At 45.4% G+C, this 18,444-nt stretch overlaps 1 protein-coding gene across 7 annotated transcripts in view; it reads left to right on the top strand.

Annotated features, from left to right (window-relative positions):
* ZNF516 (zinc finger protein 516) overlaps positions 1-9,842 on the top strand; it is a 139,473-nt gene extending 129,631 nt beyond the window's left edge. For 6 of the 7 annotated variants that reach the window (XM_030925720.1, XM_030925719.1, XM_030925723.1 and 3 more), the window contains one exon: positions 5,491-9,842. In XM_030925720.1, coding sequence (XP_030781580.1) covers positions 5,491-5,550 — 60 coding nt within the window. In that variant the 3' untranslated portion in view covers positions 5,551-9,842. The remainder of the gene's footprint in view (positions 1-5,490) is intronic. The other variant, XM_010355244.2, reaches the window with a different exon arrangement.
* The last annotated feature ends 8,602 nt before the right edge of the window (positions 9,843-18,444 follow it).

The raw sequence follows: 18,444 nt of genomic DNA, 5'->3' as shown, positions 1-18,444 counted from the left end.
TTTACTAACGTTCATTAATATTTAAATCAGATTCTTTTCCTGTGGGCTTTAGATGCTAGGGATCATGGCTGTGTTTTTTTTGGATCATGCAACACTGTGTATTCATGCAGAAATTATTTGATGTGACACTTAAAGTCAATGGACTTTTATAGATACACATAATAGATGCTAAATTATTTAATTGAAACAGCATTTGGAAATTCCATTTTATAATAATTTATTCACTCATTAACAATATTTATTGACCACCCACTGTGTGCCAGGCCTGTACAGGGTACTGGGGAGACAAGATAACCATTTTTCCTGCTTCTCTGGTTCAAAAGGTCCATGGGTGGCTTAGACAGGAAATAGGGCAGAGCAGGGCAGCGCTGTGACATGGGAAGGGTCCTGTCATTGAGGCTGGAGGGCTTGGAAGACTATGGAGGGGCAGAGGGATGGGCGTTCCTGAAGAGTTCAGCATGTGGAAGGCCCAGAGTGGAGGAACACATTCCACTGGAGGAGCTGGGTGGGGGTCAGCTCAGGGAGGGAGAGCCGGAGTGGGTGGGCAGAGGCTTGGGACTAGGGTCTAGGGAGCACCAGGTCTCCTTGCTGAGACTCATGAATTTCTTCCTATGAGGGAAAGAGAGCCCAGGGGCAGGACGGACACCGTCAGAGTTGTAGCGTGAGAAGAGTGAGCAGGTCACACGCCACAGAGAATGGGCTTCGTGGTTCCCGGTGGCAGGAGCAGCCCTTTGGAGGAGCTTAGCTTGATCCCAGCGAGAGACAAGGTGGCCTGAGCTGGCATGGGGCTGGAGAGAGCGAGTAGATTCGAGAGGTAAAGCAGAGGGATTGGGTGTGGGAAATGAGGGACAGGAGGGAATCATGTTGACCCCAGGTCTGGCTTCAGGCAGCTGGCCCCAGGGATGATCCATTCCCCTGAGGCTGGAAGGAGGAGCAGGACAAAACATTTCCAGGTGGACTTCAAGGTAAGTGAGAGCTTCATGGAAACCCAGGTAGGAATGTCCAATAGGCAGGCGAAAATACGGGTTTAAAGTGGAGAGGAGAGATCCTGGCAGAGGCTATATATACCTAATAGCTATCAACATTTAAATTCATTCAAGGTCAGCCAGTTCTACTTTGAGAGACCCAGATAATATAAATTAGTAATCTCTTGGGTTATTGAGTAGAGGCTTTAACTTTGATCCTCCACCATAGACATATAATGTAACCTAAGTTTCCTTATCTATAGAATAATGATAATGGTGCTTATTTTGTATACTTGCTGTGGAAATCAAGTTAGAACATACACCGTGGAGCGCACATTCAGTGTGACCTCTTGTCATTTATTCTAAAAATAAGCAATTTTCCTTAATAACTGGAGGAACCTCACATACTTGGAGAGCATTTCTGTGGTGAGCTCACATGTGAACACGTCTACACACATACTTATGTGTGTGTGGATAGATGACTGTCATTGATAAGCTGGTTAGATTTTGCTTATGAACTCAGTTTGATGGCATGTTTTTTTACTTGGTGTCTTGTGGCTTTGTTGGAACCTGCCAGCATGCTTCTTTTTGTTTGGTTTGGTTTAAGAGACTTGTCGCTAATTATTCATTAAAGAGAGGATGCAGGAAAACTGTGAGTTTGAGAAAAGTATTGTCAGAATAGGCATAGTTACCTCGTTTGCTACATTCTGTTCAAAAGCCCTCCGGTTGGTAGACAGACATTGTTGGTTTTTGTAGAACAATTGCCCTTACTTTGTCATATTAATATTTGACTATTCTATACTGGAAAATTCTGAGAAATCATGATATACCGTCTGTCTCAGCAAAACAATTCAACAGGCACGAGGGCCAGGTAAATCTGCTGAAATTGATTTAATTCACTATAGGTCAGAATCAAGAATAAATAATTAAATTAAAGTCAGTTTAATTCGTCAGCACACACCTGAAGCTTGAGGAGAAATAAAGTAGTTTCCTTTCGTGGTGACACTAGTAGCAGTCTTTTTCAGCACATGCACTGTTTAAACCTCTTCCGTGTTACAAACACATACTTTAAGACCGCAGAGGACGTCATGAAAACCAGATAGTCAAGCAGCCACTTGTTTCTGAACACCTTCCTTTGGTAGGCGGTGACGGTGGAAAGGATGCGTGGAGCCTTGGAAGGCAGAGATGGAGGATAAATTTAACAGGGCTCCCCGTAGGCTGCGGATGCTCACAGCACGCCCCTCTAGGCATCTCACTCTTTGGCCTCGATCGTAGACAAGCTGGAAGATGGTGAGACGGTCCGGGCCCTGGGCCTCAGGAGCCCAACTGTGAGGGCATCCACCCCTGTGGGTGATTCTGCCAGCCCAGCGGTGGCACCGGTGCTGTCCTTGGTGCTTTTACTGTGTTTTGGATTAAGATGGTTCTAATGCCAAGGACTGCCGATCCTCCAAATCAAATTCTAAATGAGGGGAAGAACTCATGCATGTTGTCGTTTAAAAGATGCTTGGTCATCCGTTCAGCACAACTGAATAAATGTTTGATTTCTAGTAATCATCAGCATTCATCATTAGAAACACTTTTTGAAAACAATATGTTGAAATCTGGGTGTTTTGTCCTGTGGATGTTAGAGGAAAAACTAGGAAGTTTCTCTAGTGTTGCAGAGAAATTGATTTTTTTTGTTACATTGTTGTTAAACATTAGAAATTAAAATGATTTTTGAAACCTAGAAAAATTATTTCCCCCAACCTCGTGGTTTTGGGATTTATTAAAAGACCAGAATGACTGCTGAAATATGAAATCTGGTGTTTTGATTTGTTTGGATTCCTTGCCAGAATTTAAAGACTATGATTAATAGTTTATTTCTTATTATTCTAAATGTTACTTAAAAATAGTTAAGCTGGATAAATAATTCCATTAATCAAAATAACAGGAAATGAAAAAATAAATGGCGACCTAATTTGTCTCATTTTTAGCTGTGGCTATTATAATGCAAATGATGGAGAAATCACGTAGGTTGGTACATTTGAATATATGCATAATCTATTTTCAGTATCACTTTTAGAGTCTCAGCATCACAGATCAGAGTTTGAAATTCAGCTCATTTGCTTAAGCTTTTCTTGTTTATTAAACCAAAGAAGCATCTTAAAACACATTTTCCATTTTCTCTAAATATATGCTACCAAAAATCATGAATTAGACCTGGTGACTTATCCAAAATCACCCCAGTCACATAGCCCTTGTTTACGGCTTGTTGGGTAAGGTTTTAGTCAATAAAGCGTCGTGCATAATTGGTCCTCAGGCACTTAGCATTGCCTGCGTGGCTGACCACAAGCCCTGTTTATAGGCTGACCTCCCTCTGAAGGCTGAGAGGTGCCCCGTGTGTCCTGGGGCATGGCGGGTTTTTTGTGTGCAGGCCATCGATCCACACCCACCACTACGTACACATTTCCCTTGCCTTACTAAAAGAAAGAGAAAGTAGACCTCATAAAGTTCCAGTAGTCAATATCCATCCCTACAACAGGGAAATACCTTCAAGAAAGATAGTATTTCTTTCAGCATGACTGAAAAGCCCACAATTCACAGCTGCAAAAAGGAAAAGCGAAATCTTCTAAAAGCAGGCTTCCCATTTTTTGACTGCTCTTTCCCTCTCAGGAGGACAAGGCGATGTGGATGTGCTCAAAAGATTACAGTGTGTCCACTTAATTTGAATATTTCTGTGCCTCCTTTCTTCCATGTTTTATTCATTTCTTAAAAATGCTCTGGGGCTGCTTTATTGAATAATGACATGGTGGCCTCTGGTGAATCAATAACTTAAAACAACTCTCTTAAAAAATGAGGTATTGGAACACATCCCTTCAATTACGAAGCGAAAATAGGCATCTCTGCATCTGGATTTGTGAACACAGTTTAACCACCTAGTTGTTTGGCTTATCCGGACTTTGCAGTGCTTCCAAAATAAATATTTTTAAAGCCGTCCGAGCCCTGTAATGTGAAACGTTAGCCCTTCGTGGACAGAGGGCCGTCTTCCTGTCGCCTCTGGAACAGTCCACTGATGCCTAACCCAATGCAAGTCTGACTTCTGGTCCAAAGGAAGAGTTACCCAGGTGGATGTGCCCTGGGGGTGCCGTCCATGTGAAATCTAGGCACACAAAGCCCCCGTGTTCATAGGCACCCCCTGACCACTTCTTACGGTCCCTGACGTCTCTTTTCACTATGCAGAGACGGTCAAGGCCAAACACCCAACAGCTGACTATAACTCCCAGTTTTCTTCTGGTGAACACGAAGACCATTTTCCTTCCCGAACGTATTTGGAATTGGTTCTTGGTGAGCCCTGTTGATGATGGATACTTCCCGTCAGAACCTCAGAGATCTCTTCACAGCCTGATGTTGCTGTACAAAAATGTAAAACAATCTTTCTCCGTTTACTGCAGGAAATTCGCCATCTACTTAGGGAAGTTTTATCACATCTCTCATTCTGTTACTGTTTCCAACATTTCAAATAAACTGCTGTCTCCACCACTGCACCCACCCCCTAACCCCTCATAAAATTTTGTCGAGTATCTTTCTGACTTCCACTACATGTCAACTGGTAGATGTCATGAACACAGAGCCAGCTGTAAGTAGGAGTTTTCTGGAACTATTTAAAAAAGCCTTTAATTCATTATGTCAACCAGACCTTCCCCAACTCCGCCATTATTTCTGGGGTTCCTATAGGCCTAGCTGGAAACAGTTAGAATTTTACATGAGTCCCTTGGTTTATATATGCATGTTAATTTCTGGTGGTCAGTTTCACTTCAAGATTTTAGCTGAAGGTTAATGCAGTTAAGTAAGATAAATGTGGCCATACTCTTTTTGTCCTCAGATTGTAAACGCTATTGTTCAAACAGGGATGCTTCACATGTCATTGGAGAGCATTCTCTGAAAGCTGTGGACCCCCATTTATGCTTGGTTTTCTCTCGCAGTTCACTGTAGAATACCCCTTCCCTTTTTCCAGTGTGGTAATTGTTTATGGAAATGGGTGAAAACGCGCTGAAGTTCTGACAGACGTATGTGAGAGCCGTGCTTTTCTTTTTGTTTGTATGGCCCCAAATTCAGCCTTGTTTTGGAACTACCGTTCACTTGTACATCCGCTTTGTACTATACAGCTTTACAATCTGGCCTCCTCCTCATCTTGCCAACGTGTAACCTTCTTTCCAGAGCTGGTTCAGACATTATCATCTGCCATTCTTACATGTGAAACCATTAGAGAAGTCGAATGATCCTTTCTAAATCACACTGGAAATGATTCTTTTTCAAGCCGCCTCTCTTTAAGGCAGCAAGGCACATTTAAACTTACTTTGTGCTTGTTTTGTAGAATGAGTTACAGCTCAAGCCCGGGGCCCTTTGCCGACTTGGTTGGCTTGCTCTGTGAAGATCATTGTTTGTGTTCTTGGATGTTGATTAGAAAATTAATAGGAAAAATGCATTTAGAAACCAAAAGGCAGAAATGAGCTTTTCTCCTGTTCTTTTCCTTTTTCTCACCCAGGGGAGAGACCATTCTAACACAGGTACCGTCCAGACAGTGCCTCTCAGAAAGGGAACCTAAAGGCGTGTTTCCGACGCACTCCAGGTCCCCGTAACGGCCATTAGTAGTACCCTCACGACGTCCCAGCAGCCTCCCACCTGTGACCTGGCCACTCCACGGAAGAACAGCCGGAGAACTCCTGAGCAGACACCTCACATCCCGAGCCGCTGCGCTGGAGTGGAACCTGAAGGCAGATGCCTCTCCTTGTTAAACGTTCAGAAATAAATGAAGATGCTATACTCTAGAAATACATGTAGATACTATATACACATTTACGTGCTCATCGCCCATAGTCCCATATTTTCTTATAATAAACAGTAGTACTGGCAGGCACAGTAGGGGCACAAGGCATCTATCTTATTCAAGACAAGTTTGAGACACTGGAAAAAAAGATACTTGTTACGTGTGTTGGACAGAGTGGCGAGGCTGAGCACTGTCACAGGGGCCTCCCATGCTAAGAGGGACTGTGGAGATGATGTCAGAACAAGCCGTGGTGGATTTGAGGTTAATCGAGTATTAATACTACTGCCTCTCCTTGTCTTAGTGGGTATTTAAAATAGTAAATGAGAGGGGAAGGAGGTGACGTTCAGGTGCTGTGGGAAGCAGGCTTGGTGGAGGGGCATGATGATGGGACCCTCATGCTGGTTCCGTCGCACTCTCCCTGGGGGCCGTGTGCCTGTTCCATTCTTTCCACCGTTCGAACTGAGCGAATCCGGCAAAGGAGACAAGTCTGTGGCAATGCGTAGATTCTGCCTCGGAAGAGAGCTAGTGGAACACTAAGAAAAGCAGGCTTCTTGTTTATTCTCAGGACCTTTTTGTAACAGGGCTACATTCTGCAAACTGCTTACAAAGGAAGACTATACGTCTTAACAAATTATTTAGCCACTGAGTCCTCCCGATTCGGACCTGTTTTAGTAATGGCAGAAGAATCCCTGAGCAGGTTCAGGGGCCCTAGATAACTAGGGTGCTGAGCTCTGGCACCTTCTGTCCCCACTCTTTGCCTCCCCGCCCCTTCCCTGAGCCACCCCAGCAAGTGGGTGTGTTTTCTCCCTGGGCCTGGTGACCTCCACAGGATGAGTAACTTTGTTCCTACAGGGTGGGGATCACCAGCCCCTTGGGTGGGGGACGGCTTTATATACCTCTTCCTCAGTAATGCAAATGCGAGTTTTTGTGGTGGGGGTTAAGGCCCATAACAAAGGATCTTAAACCATGCAGTGTACGCAGTTGAAATTGTATTCCACAGATATAAATATTTTCTTTTCCCATTGCCGTGACACTATGTGTGATGGTAATATTTCTGAGCGTTTCAGATTTTTGCACATATGATTTTATGCATTATCAAAAGTTACTGCTGCCTTGAATGAAAATGTTCTGTGAAATTTTTTGCAAAAGCTTTACTAGGTTTTTTTTTAATTGTGAAATTTTGTAAAGGCAGGAAATGGATTAAAACGAGCATGCTAAATATATTTTTCAAAAAAGCAATAATTTTACATGTACAGAAATTATCCTAACCTTTAATACTGGTGAGAGCAACAGTTTACTTAATACAGTAACGGATTAGTGCAGTTTTTGTAGACAGTGGGCTTCTGATACAAAGTCTAGTTTAAACACACACACACACACACACACACACACACACACCCTAAAGTGTGGGTTTCCTGTTCTAATGATTTGTTGAATATTATTATTATAATATTATTATTATTATTGTTATTGTTATTAGTTAATATTTGGTTCTGGATTCTACATGTTACTGAGTTTAAATTACTTGACGGTTCAGGTTACTTTGCAACACTTTCAAACAATGCAATGTAACTGGCTAGCATATATATATATATATATTTTTTTTTTTTTTTTTTACTTATTTTTTTCTGATACTCTTACACCAGATATGTACGAAAATGATCTGTCCTGTTGGTGTAATTAGGAATGTCCATGCAGATACAGTTAAGCAACTATAATTGGCTGTTCTGTAAAGTTATTTTGAGCAGAGTTGCAGAGACACATTCCTCTGTCCACCTAAGAAATCAGAAGACTCTTGTGTTGATTTATGTTTAATCATTTCAGTAGTTTCCCTACAGTGATCATTCTGCATTTTCTGGCTTTTGTTTTCTTGGCCGAAAGTGAACGGTGACTGTTAGGAATGTCAGGGACTAGTGACCCAGACCTGTTTCTCTGTGTTTTAGTTATTAAAAAGAAATTCTATACCCAAAGTGACACAAAAGTGTAGTCTACATTTTTACTGTTTCAGAAGCGGCATGGAAAAGTGCAGTTGGCCTTTGGAGCTGGAGGTGTCTTGCTGGCGAGTCTCCATCCTGGAGAGTCTGGTGGGGAGTGGGCTGGTGCTGGGGTCCTGCCGGCCGCATGCTGGATCCTTCCTGGCTTGCAGGAGAGCAGGCGTGGAGGACAGTCAGCTTGCGGGGCTGCGCAGGGTGCAGAGTGCAGGAGGAAGGTTTTCACCCAGCTCAACAGACTGGGGGGACACCCCCAAGAATGCCGTCCCCTGAGGCCAGCTGTGGGCAGGCCGGGGTGCGCGGCCCTCCTCCACCAGCCATCAGTGTTGTGTTGGTTTGTTAATTTGTTGCTGTCAGTTCGGTCATAGTATTTAATATGATTTGTGTTTTCTTATTTATTTAGCCACTGTTTGATTCCCTTTTTTTCCGAATGGTAATTTCTGCATGATACACTTCTGTACGTTGTCTTCTGACTGTTACAGACTTTCTACTACCTCTCCCGATCTGCTGTTTCCTTGTTTCTTAACAGGATTTTTTACAGTGTTGCGTCTAATGTAACTTAGACAATAAAGGGTTTGGTTGTCTACACTGCAGCTTCTCCGTGTCTCTCCCCTGCTTTCCGCTCGCTGCTTCCCGCTTTGCCCCTGCTGGGGCCTGGCTCCACCCTGGCCTGCCTTCCCACACTCTTCCTGTTTCCTGCTCATATCTCTTCCTCATTTTTGCATTCAAATAACACACAGCTAATGAGCTTCTAAAAATCTTTCAGGTTGTTCACTTGTATTCCTTCATTTGAAGAATGAGTATTTAAATTCTCTCAAAAGTCAGATATTGAGGATCTTCTCTGGGAAATCAGCCACTGTACCTGCCTGCCTTTCTGCCTGGTTCCTGGAAGGTCTAAATTGTCATCTTAGACGGACAGATTCCATTCTCAGCACCATACAGATTTGGCTTCAAAGCCTGGTGAATTTTGCCTTTGAGGCTGTGAAAAGTATTAAATGTTGTAAGAGGTTCCCCAATATTTACTTATTTATTTTTTAAACCAAGAAAGACACTGGTTTCCTGAAAAGCAGGTGCTTCAGGAAGTAGCAGTTGGGAGTTGTATACAATTACTTCGTCAGAGAAAGGAACGCCTAGTATGACAGGCCACCGCCCCGATCTGGCCGCTGTGCACAGGTCGCTGAGGGCACGAGAACACCTCTGCAGGGGCTCCGGGACATGTGGGTTTCATCGTTTCACACGCCTTCAGGGCGCAGGGTTGAGTGTGGAAAGGGCAAGCTTCATCTCCATGGTGCCTCTCCACAGTGGCAACTCTGGTCGGCCTCTGTTCTTCGGACAGAGAGATAGGGTGTAGCTTATGGGGTCAGTCGTGATGCCTTCTGGATCAACGAAAGTGGGTGCAGTGCTTGGTCTGCTGTGTGGAAGAGGGCACCTCCTGGGCTTTCGTGGCTGGAGACTGTCTACCAACATTCCTTCCTTCCAACTAGACAAACCCTCCTCTGCCACCCCCAGCAAATTCTCAGAGGTTTCCAAGCTGTAGAAAAGGGAAGGAAGGAAGGACGGCATTCATATAGCTTTACTTTCCACTTCAAAACGTCTTAAGTAGCATATGTTGTTTCACTGCTTTTAACTTTGGTGAGTTCTAATTTCAGAACGTTTTGTTCACTGAGCAAAAAAAGATGACACCACCACAGGCCAGGACTTCAAGTGAGGAGGACGCCTTTGTTTGCCGTGGTTGGTGGGAGCACAGTCTGGAGCCCGGTAACATGCCTGTGGGAAGTGACCCAGGGGCCACCCGCCCAAGGGAAAATGTTCATTCTTCATCAGCTTTGCTAATTCTACTTTGAGGCAGTAAAATGCAAAAGACCATAGAATTTGTATTTCCTTTTTTAAAATACAATTTATAACATTATATTTTGTACTCTTTATATTAGAATTTGTAACTAGATTGATGTATTTAACTCTATTTCTGAAAAAGTAATTCAATGTTTTAGTTGTGTGATAAAAATATTTAGATAAAACATATTCATTCTATTGGAATTTGAAATAAATAAAAACATCTTGGAGTTCTGAGATTTGTAAGACATTTTTCCCCAATTTCAGAGGGTGTCTTAAATCGTTTGACAGCCCGCTTTGATCTGTGGTTATTTATTTTTGTTGGCTGAACATAAACCAAAGTGTTAATGCTCTTTATTTATAGAAGAATTTTAGGATGATTCACAAGATCGTTCATCTGAAGAGATGCCCAGATGGCCCGAGTGGTTTTTTTTCAACTCTTTTGTGGACTCCGGGACATTCACTGTTTGTAATGGAAGATGCTGTGTTTTTCTCAGTTTTTTCCACAGCACCTCTTATTTCCCCACTGAATACACTCACTGTTCTTGCCCTTGCACTGTCACCCATACAGGACGTATAGGGATGGACACAGAAGGAATTCTGACTCAGCCACACCTGGAGGAAATTACTGTGTCAAACGTGGGGACACAGAGGGGCTGGCACTGTGGTTTGCAGTGGTTTACTGATGAGACAGCGAAAATGAGACAGGACCATCAATCAGATGCAATAAAGATTCTAATTTAAAAAGATAAAATGTGTTTTTAAATTAAAAGATATAACTGTGTCTCTACTGGCTGAAGAAAGAACGGACTAGATAAGTTCCTCAATGTGGCTTCCCAGATGGGCTGGGCAGGAAATGGAACTTTGAACAGCAGTGGGCGTCCCTCCCCCGGCCCGAGCCTCTAGCCCTCTGCACCACTGCGGTGAAAATGCAGCTTCGGAAGGCCTTTGATGATCCGAAAGGCCTTTGCATCAAGTGCAGAGCTTGTCTAACTCAGCTGAGGTTTATGCCTCCCTGTTCAGAGCCTCCTTCCTCTTGGATGGCTGGTTCTTCTGAGAAGGGTGTGCATCCGAAACCAAGTGGCAACACCAAAGTCCTTAATAGGTAGCTGACATTGGAGTGAAGGGCTGAGAACACTTGTGCTAGGACAAAACAAAACCCTGGCCTACATCTCTCTGTGTCACCTGACATGGTCAGTCCCCCTGGTAGCACAGGAGCTTACTGGTGTTGCTGTAGCCGCATCCCAGACCCTTTGGTTCCACAGGTAACCAAGCTTCTTCCCCCCAGAAGGCAGTTTTACATCCTTTATCCGCCTCCTGTTCACCCAGCAGTGAGGGCGCAACATCTACACTGGCTGCTCTGGACGTCTTGCTGGGTGGGAAATGGGGGAAGGCGGTGGCGTGGGGTCTCCATGTCTGCAATTCGTCCATGTTATGCTAGGTGCAGAAGCTGGGGATCGTGCCGCCCCCCGCCTCCAACAATCTAAAACCTTAATACATTAATCCCAACACCTTTCCTTTCCCTTCCTTAGCTGTTTGAAAACGGTGGTGCGTTTCTAATGTGTGTTACTGATGTTCTCAGTCTTAACCTTTTTAAAAGATACTATTGTAAAATTACAGAAAGAGAACGTGAGATGCCCTGGTCTTTACCAGTGTGACAAGTTCTTGGGATGTGCGATTTCCTCACTGTCCGCCGAGGCACGGGGGCTTATGATGGCTTTGAGGAAGGAGAACTTCCTTAGGGATCTGGCGCAGGTTGACGGTCACACATCCCTCTGATTTCTTTATGGGTGGGAAAAATGTAGCGAAACAACTGCATTGAGAATGCTGTCTCAGTCCTTTCAGGCTGCGTTATCACAAAATACCTAAGGCTGGGCATATTTTTTGCTCACAGTTCTGGAGGCTGGGACATTCATGATCAATGTGGTGGCAGCAGGTTCCATGTCTGGGCAGAGCTTTTCGCTTCATAGATGGAGCCTTCTTGCTGTGTTCTCATGTGGAGAAAGGTGAACAAGCTCCCTGGGCCTCTTTGATGAGGGCCCTGATCCTGCTCCTGAGAACTCTGCCCTCATGACCCTGATCACCTCCCGAAGACCCCACCTGTTTATGCCAACACATCGGGTATCAGGTTTCAACGTAAGAAATTCGGTGGGAACACGGACATTCAAACTGTAGCAAATGCTGTCTCCTGTTTCCATTTTTCAACTGTCGAAGATGTGGAGATTCCCATTCCAAGTCCTTGGGTGGGTTATTTCATCTGCCAAGAGCAAATTCTTAACTTCATTGCCAATGGTTTCAAGTTTTAAAGGGCAAGAGGACAAGGGGACTCCATCTTGCCTTTTTATGTGCCCAGATTTGTCCATGGAAGAACAGTATTCAGGTCACGAGCATGAGACCCACTTGACTCCGTACATCAATCTCCTTATGTCCTGCTCTTCCATTCCGTAAGAGTGGCATTGATGGACCGAATGTTCCCAGGACAGGGTTACTGAGTCTAAAGGGAGGGTTTAAGACAGTCTGCAAAATTAGGTGAACCGCTGTGAAATATTTGGAGGTCTGGCATGGGTATTTTGCATTGTAGAACTGTCGATGTGTGGTGGAAGGAATAGGCTGACACTGCCTCAACATAAAACGTCACCCGTAGGTCAGGCTGTGCAGCAGTAGATGACTCGCCCTGACCCTGCGTCCTAGCAGAAACTCAACATTCGTTTTTAAGGAATACGGTATCAGAGTCCTTACTCGGAGAAGTAAATTGGAACCAGATAAACATGCAAGTTGCACTTAATCAAAAGATCTTGGGCTTCTTTAAAATTGTAGAAATTGTACAGAAAGTTTTCAACTGTATGAATTTGCTTAACAAATTCTGTGCCGTGTAGTAAGCACTGAAATAGGTGCAGGCATAGAAAGATGAACAAAACGGAACCCGCTTTTTGGGCTGTCACAGTGGAGGAGGAACATGGGTCTAAAAATGATGAGTTCTAGGCCAGGCACAGTAGCTCACACCTGTAATCCCAGCACTTTGGGAGGCCGAAGTGGGCGCATCACGAGGTCAGGAGATGGAGACCATCCTGGCCAACACGGTGAAACCTCGTCTCTACTAAAAATACAAAAATTAGCTGGGTGTGGTGGCGTGCACCTGCAGTCCCAGCTCTACTCGGGAGGCTGAGGCAGGAAATCGCTTGAACCAGGGAGCCAGAGGTTGCAGTGAGCTGAGATCACACCACTGCACTCCAGCCTGATGACAGAACGAGACTGTCTCAAAAAAAAAACCAAAAACCAAACCAAAACAAAAAAAGATGATGAGTTGTAATTCAGAGGGAATACATACAAGCTCACAGTGTCTGTGGAAGAAGAATGGAGCCTCTTCCATTGGGGAGTGAGGTCTAGGATCTAATCAGATCTAATCTAGGATCTAATCAGGTGACACCCACCTGAAATTTTTGGAAGGATGTGATATAATGGGGTAATTATGTGGCATTAAAACAAAACTTGCCTCTGATAGTAAACCTTAGTTGACTTGAAAAATCTGTAAGAAGATCTTAAGATGGGAGAGACAAGTGACACGTGAATTTCACTGAGGAAAAGCTAAGGGAGTGTATTTTTGGAAATAACCCACTGTACAATTAGAACATACTTTGTCAAATCTGACAGAGGAAAGAGACTGAGATCGTTGTCAACTATTCCTTGATGACATTAATTCAAAGTGAGGCTTCAGGCGGCAAAATTGGTAGCCTGTGGATCAGCAGGCAGGAGACTGTGGGGAAAATGGCACAGTGGCCCACCAGCGCCATAAAGGTACTGTGTGCCTGTTTCTGAGTTGATACGTGCATCTGTTACTAAAATTCAAGGAACTAGACAAAAGCCAGAGGTGGACAACACGGTGGCTGAGGGGAAACTTCAACATCAGATGTAGAAAAAATGAGATGGATTAATTAAGAGAAAGGCTAAGAGGAAGTCTGTGACGGGAACAGATAGACATTCTGTACAGTGACTCTCCAGGTCTATGTGTAGGCGATACAGCTTTAAGTCTTGAGAGAGAAATTTACAAGAAGTTAATACTTAAAAGGGCTACCTGTATGTCAGGAACTCAGATGTTTTCATCACATTTATCTTATTCACGTCTCACAGTGCTCTTCAATGTAGGCACTATTAACTCAATCTTATAGATTAAAACTGACAGAGAAGGGTAGCGTACCCAAAGAGACACAGCCAGTAACCTGCAGAAACACCACCAGTGGAGTCCATGTCTGCTGTGCGTGCAGACCTACCACTCTGCACTCTTCTGCTTTGTTATACTGACTGGAGGGATGCATGCAGTTAGTAAGAAGGATCATCCCTGTGGCATGTCCCTGTCAAGCATCACTATAAGAGAATATCTGAGGCTGAGTAATTATTCAGAAGAGAGGTTTATTTGGCTCACGGTTCTGCAGGCTGTGTAGGAAGCACAGCACTAACATCTGCTGGGATTCTGGTGAGGCTTCAGGCTGCTTCCACTCATGGTGGAAGGTGGAGGGGAGCTGGTGTGTGCAGAGATCACACGGCAGAGAGGAAGCAAGGGGTTGAGGTACCAGGCTCTTAAACAACGGGCCTCCTGGGAGTTAGCAGAGCAAGAAATCCCTCAACCCCCACCCCCAGGAGGGAATTAATCTATTCATGAAGGATCTGCCTCCATAACCCAGACACCTTCCCTTAGGGCCACCTCCAACATTGGGGATGAAATTTGGACATGAGGTTTGGATGGGACACATACCGAAACTATAGCATGTGTTACAGCTTCCCAAAACACTGAGACACCCATTACCCGCATGAATCACTGCAGCAACCTGGGGTGTGGATCCTGTCAGTGAGACGATTGGAGGTCCTCAGTGGATCAAAAAAAGACATTTTGGATTTCTGAGCTTCTGCCTCAGAGGGATCAAGGCTTCTTTTGGGTGACCTTCTGTAAGTCCAGCTGTAACGTGCATGGGGGTAAGAACGCTGGCATCTCCGCAGACCTGGTGTGAGTTCCAGCTGTGTTGCATGCCAAATGGGTATGTCCAGTAGCCTTTTTCTTCCCGTTTCGATCTCCTTCTCTGTTACTTCTTTCCCTTACTCATGTGGACATGCTCAAGACACCCCCTTCCCAAAAACACCACCAAGGAAACACCTTCCCGGGACCCCAGAACCCTCTGCACCTGTTGTGTCCTGACCTTTCCTCCTCCCTAAAACGTCGTCCGTGATCACTTTACCCTCCTTGTTCGAGCTTATATCACCAATGCCTACTTCACTGAATGTCTCTCCTCAAAGTTATCAAGATCCTCATAGTCATTGAGTATAGTTATTTTTCCTTAAATAAAGCTAGGATAAAACGTAGAGTAAAAGGAAAAAAGTACACATTACATACACACACATTTCTAGATATTTTTCACTCTCCAGATGCAACAATTGCAATATTTTGCTACCTTTTATTTCTACCCTTCGTTGTCATTTGTCCTGGAATATTTCAAAATGATTCTCGGACATTGTGTCATTTCGACTGTAAACAACTCGGTGTGTATCTTGGCGCAATTGAGGCGTCATCTGTAGATCTAGTTATGTATCTCTCTGTGAATGCTACGTTTCCTTCCGTCCACTGCTTTGGCCTTGTTGCCCTCTGTGTTGACCCTGCGGAAGGACCGCCTAGACCACCTGGCTCTTTCTTCCTGGGATTACACACCTGCCAACTCACCCCAGCTCACTGCTGCTGCCACAGGTGTTCCCCGGAACACAGATCATTCTACCACCTTGGTTGAAATCTTTCAGTAATTTTCTGTCACCTCCAGAAACATCCCAGATGCTTCCCTGTGCCATGCAAATCATTTCACGATTTGACGCCCACAAGTCATCCACAGACACTCGATGCCAAACAAGGTGTGTTAACGGTGCTGCGCTCTTGTGCACCGGTTTTCCTGCCTTCTCAGAGGCTCAGTTGAGGGGAGCGGCCGGGGATCCTTGGCCACTCTGACTTTTCTTCCTGCCTCTCCCACGCTAGAGGAGGCTGGGTTCCTGCCTCTGCTCTGTACTCCCCCAGCTCTCTGGACATCCTGGTGTGCTTTTGCACCAATCACAACATCTGAAACTAAATAGACCCTCTCTGCCTCCTCCCACTGAGCTGAGCTTCACGCATCGCGCTGCATTTCTGTGGCTGCGCTAAAGCCAGGCCCGTGGCTTTCCATGTGTATGTTTCTTAAATGAACGCGTGATCAGTGCGTGCCTCAGTTTCCACAGCTGTACAGTGGGAATGGCCATCTCCCGGTATTGGTGTTACTGTGGAAAATGATACGGGCTGCATTCTGTCAACTTTAATACAATATATAAATGTAAGTTGGAATTACTTCCAAGAAATGTGAGTGACAATTTTTTTTCAAGTCCCGTAAGGTTGTCTTTAAATAAACATGGTCTCTAGATACCAACATTTTTTTTCCCTTAAACTATATTGCATTTATGAATCTGGAAATTTCTATTACCTATGACACACAAGATGTAAGTCATTTTCCCTTGTTCAATAATTTTTTTTAAACTAGGTAAACAGTTGGATTTCTTCTCCTATCCACAGAAGTGTAGGTTTCAGGTAGACTTAAAAAAAAGCAAGCTGATGACACTTTTTTTTTTTTTTTTTGAGATAGTCTCACTCTGTCACCCAGGCTGGAGTGCAATGGCGCTATCTCAGCTCACTACAACCTCTGCCTCCCAGGTTCAAGCGATTCTCCTGCCTCAGCCTTCTGAGTAGCTGTGATTACAAGCGCGCACGACCACGTTTGGCTAATTTTTTTTTTTTCAGTATAGACGGAGTTTCACCATGTTGGTCAGGCTGGTCTTGAACTCCTGACTTCATGATCCGCCCACCTCGGCCTCCCGAATTGCTGGGATTACAGGCATGAGCCACTGCACTCAGCCACTGATGGCACTCTTAATGAGAACTGTTTATTATTATTTGACAGCTATTAAAGAAGAGCTGATCATATTCTGTAAGGACAGCAATTAATAGAAACTGGTGAACACCCGGCGATGTTTAGACCTGTAGTTTCAGGCCTCCAGCCCTGCTGGGATGAAGTGCCTGTGGGGATGCGTACTTTACTGGGCTGGTAGAGGGAAACTGAGCCCATTTCTCAGCATTTCACATGTTACCTTATCTGGCTCTTTTCTCGGGCTTGTAAGTGTCCTTAGCTGCCCTGTCCGTTCTGAAATGGAGATGGACTTGGAAAGAGAAAAAGGCTTTTCCTCTTTATTGAGGGCAGTGCTAGCTGGACAGAATTCCGGAGAGGATGGGGCATTCTCTGCGGGATCAGGTGGTGACAGTTTTCTGGGCGCAGCTGCCCGCTGCCCTGGGAGGTGCTGAGCAGAGCAAAGGCCACTGCGTGGGCGCCGTGGGAGGGTGAGAGGCTCTGACCATGACACAGACTTGGGGGGAAAGTGGGCGATTGGCTGTCACCGGGCAGCTTAGGGGCAGCTCCCTGAGGCTGTGCCCGCACCAGGCGGCTCTGGATGCCCCCTGTCAAGTGACCTGCTCTGCGAGCCCACCACAATGCAGGTGAGCAGGACGCGGTGCCAGCAGAGAGTGGGCCTGACGCCCGGTGGGAAGCGTGTGGGCAGCCCGCACCCCCACGGGTCCCGCTGCTTTCCCAAATAGCCGGCTCTAGCCACCATCGTCTTGGTAGCCTGAGGTCAGGTGGATGGCTGGGATTGCCGCATGCACACAGGCCGGAGGCTCCACACTGAAAGTGCTTTTCGGTGACCACTTAGGAAGCTGCCATTGGCTTTGCAATTCTGGGGCCACCTGTGGGGCCTGGCCCACCTTGTGCTGGGAAGGCCGTGGGCCCCGGCTGTCCTGGGCCCACTCTGAAATGGCCGCTCCCCTGGCTCTCTGCTCTCCAGAAGCTGCTGCTGGGCGTCCTATACCGTGGCGCAGGCTCAGGTGTGAATTCAGCCTGCCACCCTGGATCCAGGAGTGTCCCCCTTCAGAGTGAGAAGAGCCGCCGCCGAGACAGGCAGTTATTCAAAGAAATGTCTTGTGACAAATACACAGGTTTTTGTCAGAGATTTGCCTTCCATTAATTTTAAAATCAGAGAGTTACAACACTCGAAGTTTCAAACACTCTTTAGGGACCACGTAGTCTAACATTCTCCATCAGGCAGAGGGAGCTGAGGTCTGGAGGTGCCGCACGTTCACAGGTCCCTAGTGCGCCTCTTCAGTTTTACTCTGTTTCTGTTATTGCTACATCATCAAAATTACATTTGCCTTTCAGGTTTTCTGTATGAAGCACCTTTTCTTTCTATTGCATTCTCACCACCTTGTCCCCCTCGGTTTTGCATTCTTCACTCTTGTCAATGTAGCTTAACTTTCCCCACATTCTCTCTGTTTACTAAGAAGCAGGAAAGACGGCCTTCCTGCGTTCCGACATTTGCCCTGGGCTTGCCCCATGCAGTGCCCGGGGAACATAAGGGCCTGTCCTCCCTTGGTGTGCAGGTCAGGAGAAGCACAAGTACTGATTTTGCCTTGGGGCTCCCCGCCTTTGCCTTCGTACTTTTACCTCCCGCAGAATGTGCCAGAATCAGTTCCCAGGGGAATTCTCAGCACTTCTCTAGGAAGCAGGGATGGAAGTGATGGCAAACCAACAGTCAGAGGGCCCATCTCCCGACCACCGAACTTCCTTCATCCGTTTGTGAAGGGCTTCTCTAATTTCTTCTCAAAAGCTCATTTGCCTGAAGTTGCCCTCTTCTACCACTAGATGGTAGATGGACGTCACACATGCATGTGAAGCAACCCCCGAATGCAAATTCATTCGCTTCGTTATTTTCAGCCGGCATAAATTGAGTGCCCGCTGCATAC

The sequence above is a fragment of the Rhinopithecus roxellana genome, chromosome 21 (genome assembly GCF_007565055.1).
Source record: "Rhinopithecus roxellana isolate Shanxi Qingling chromosome 21, ASM756505v1, whole genome shotgun sequence".
NCBI lineage: Eukaryota > Metazoa > Chordata > Mammalia > Primates > Cercopithecidae > Rhinopithecus > Rhinopithecus roxellana.
The sequence above is the reverse complement of the archived record's forward strand: the minus strand, read 5'-3'. Positions and strand labels throughout refer to the sequence as shown.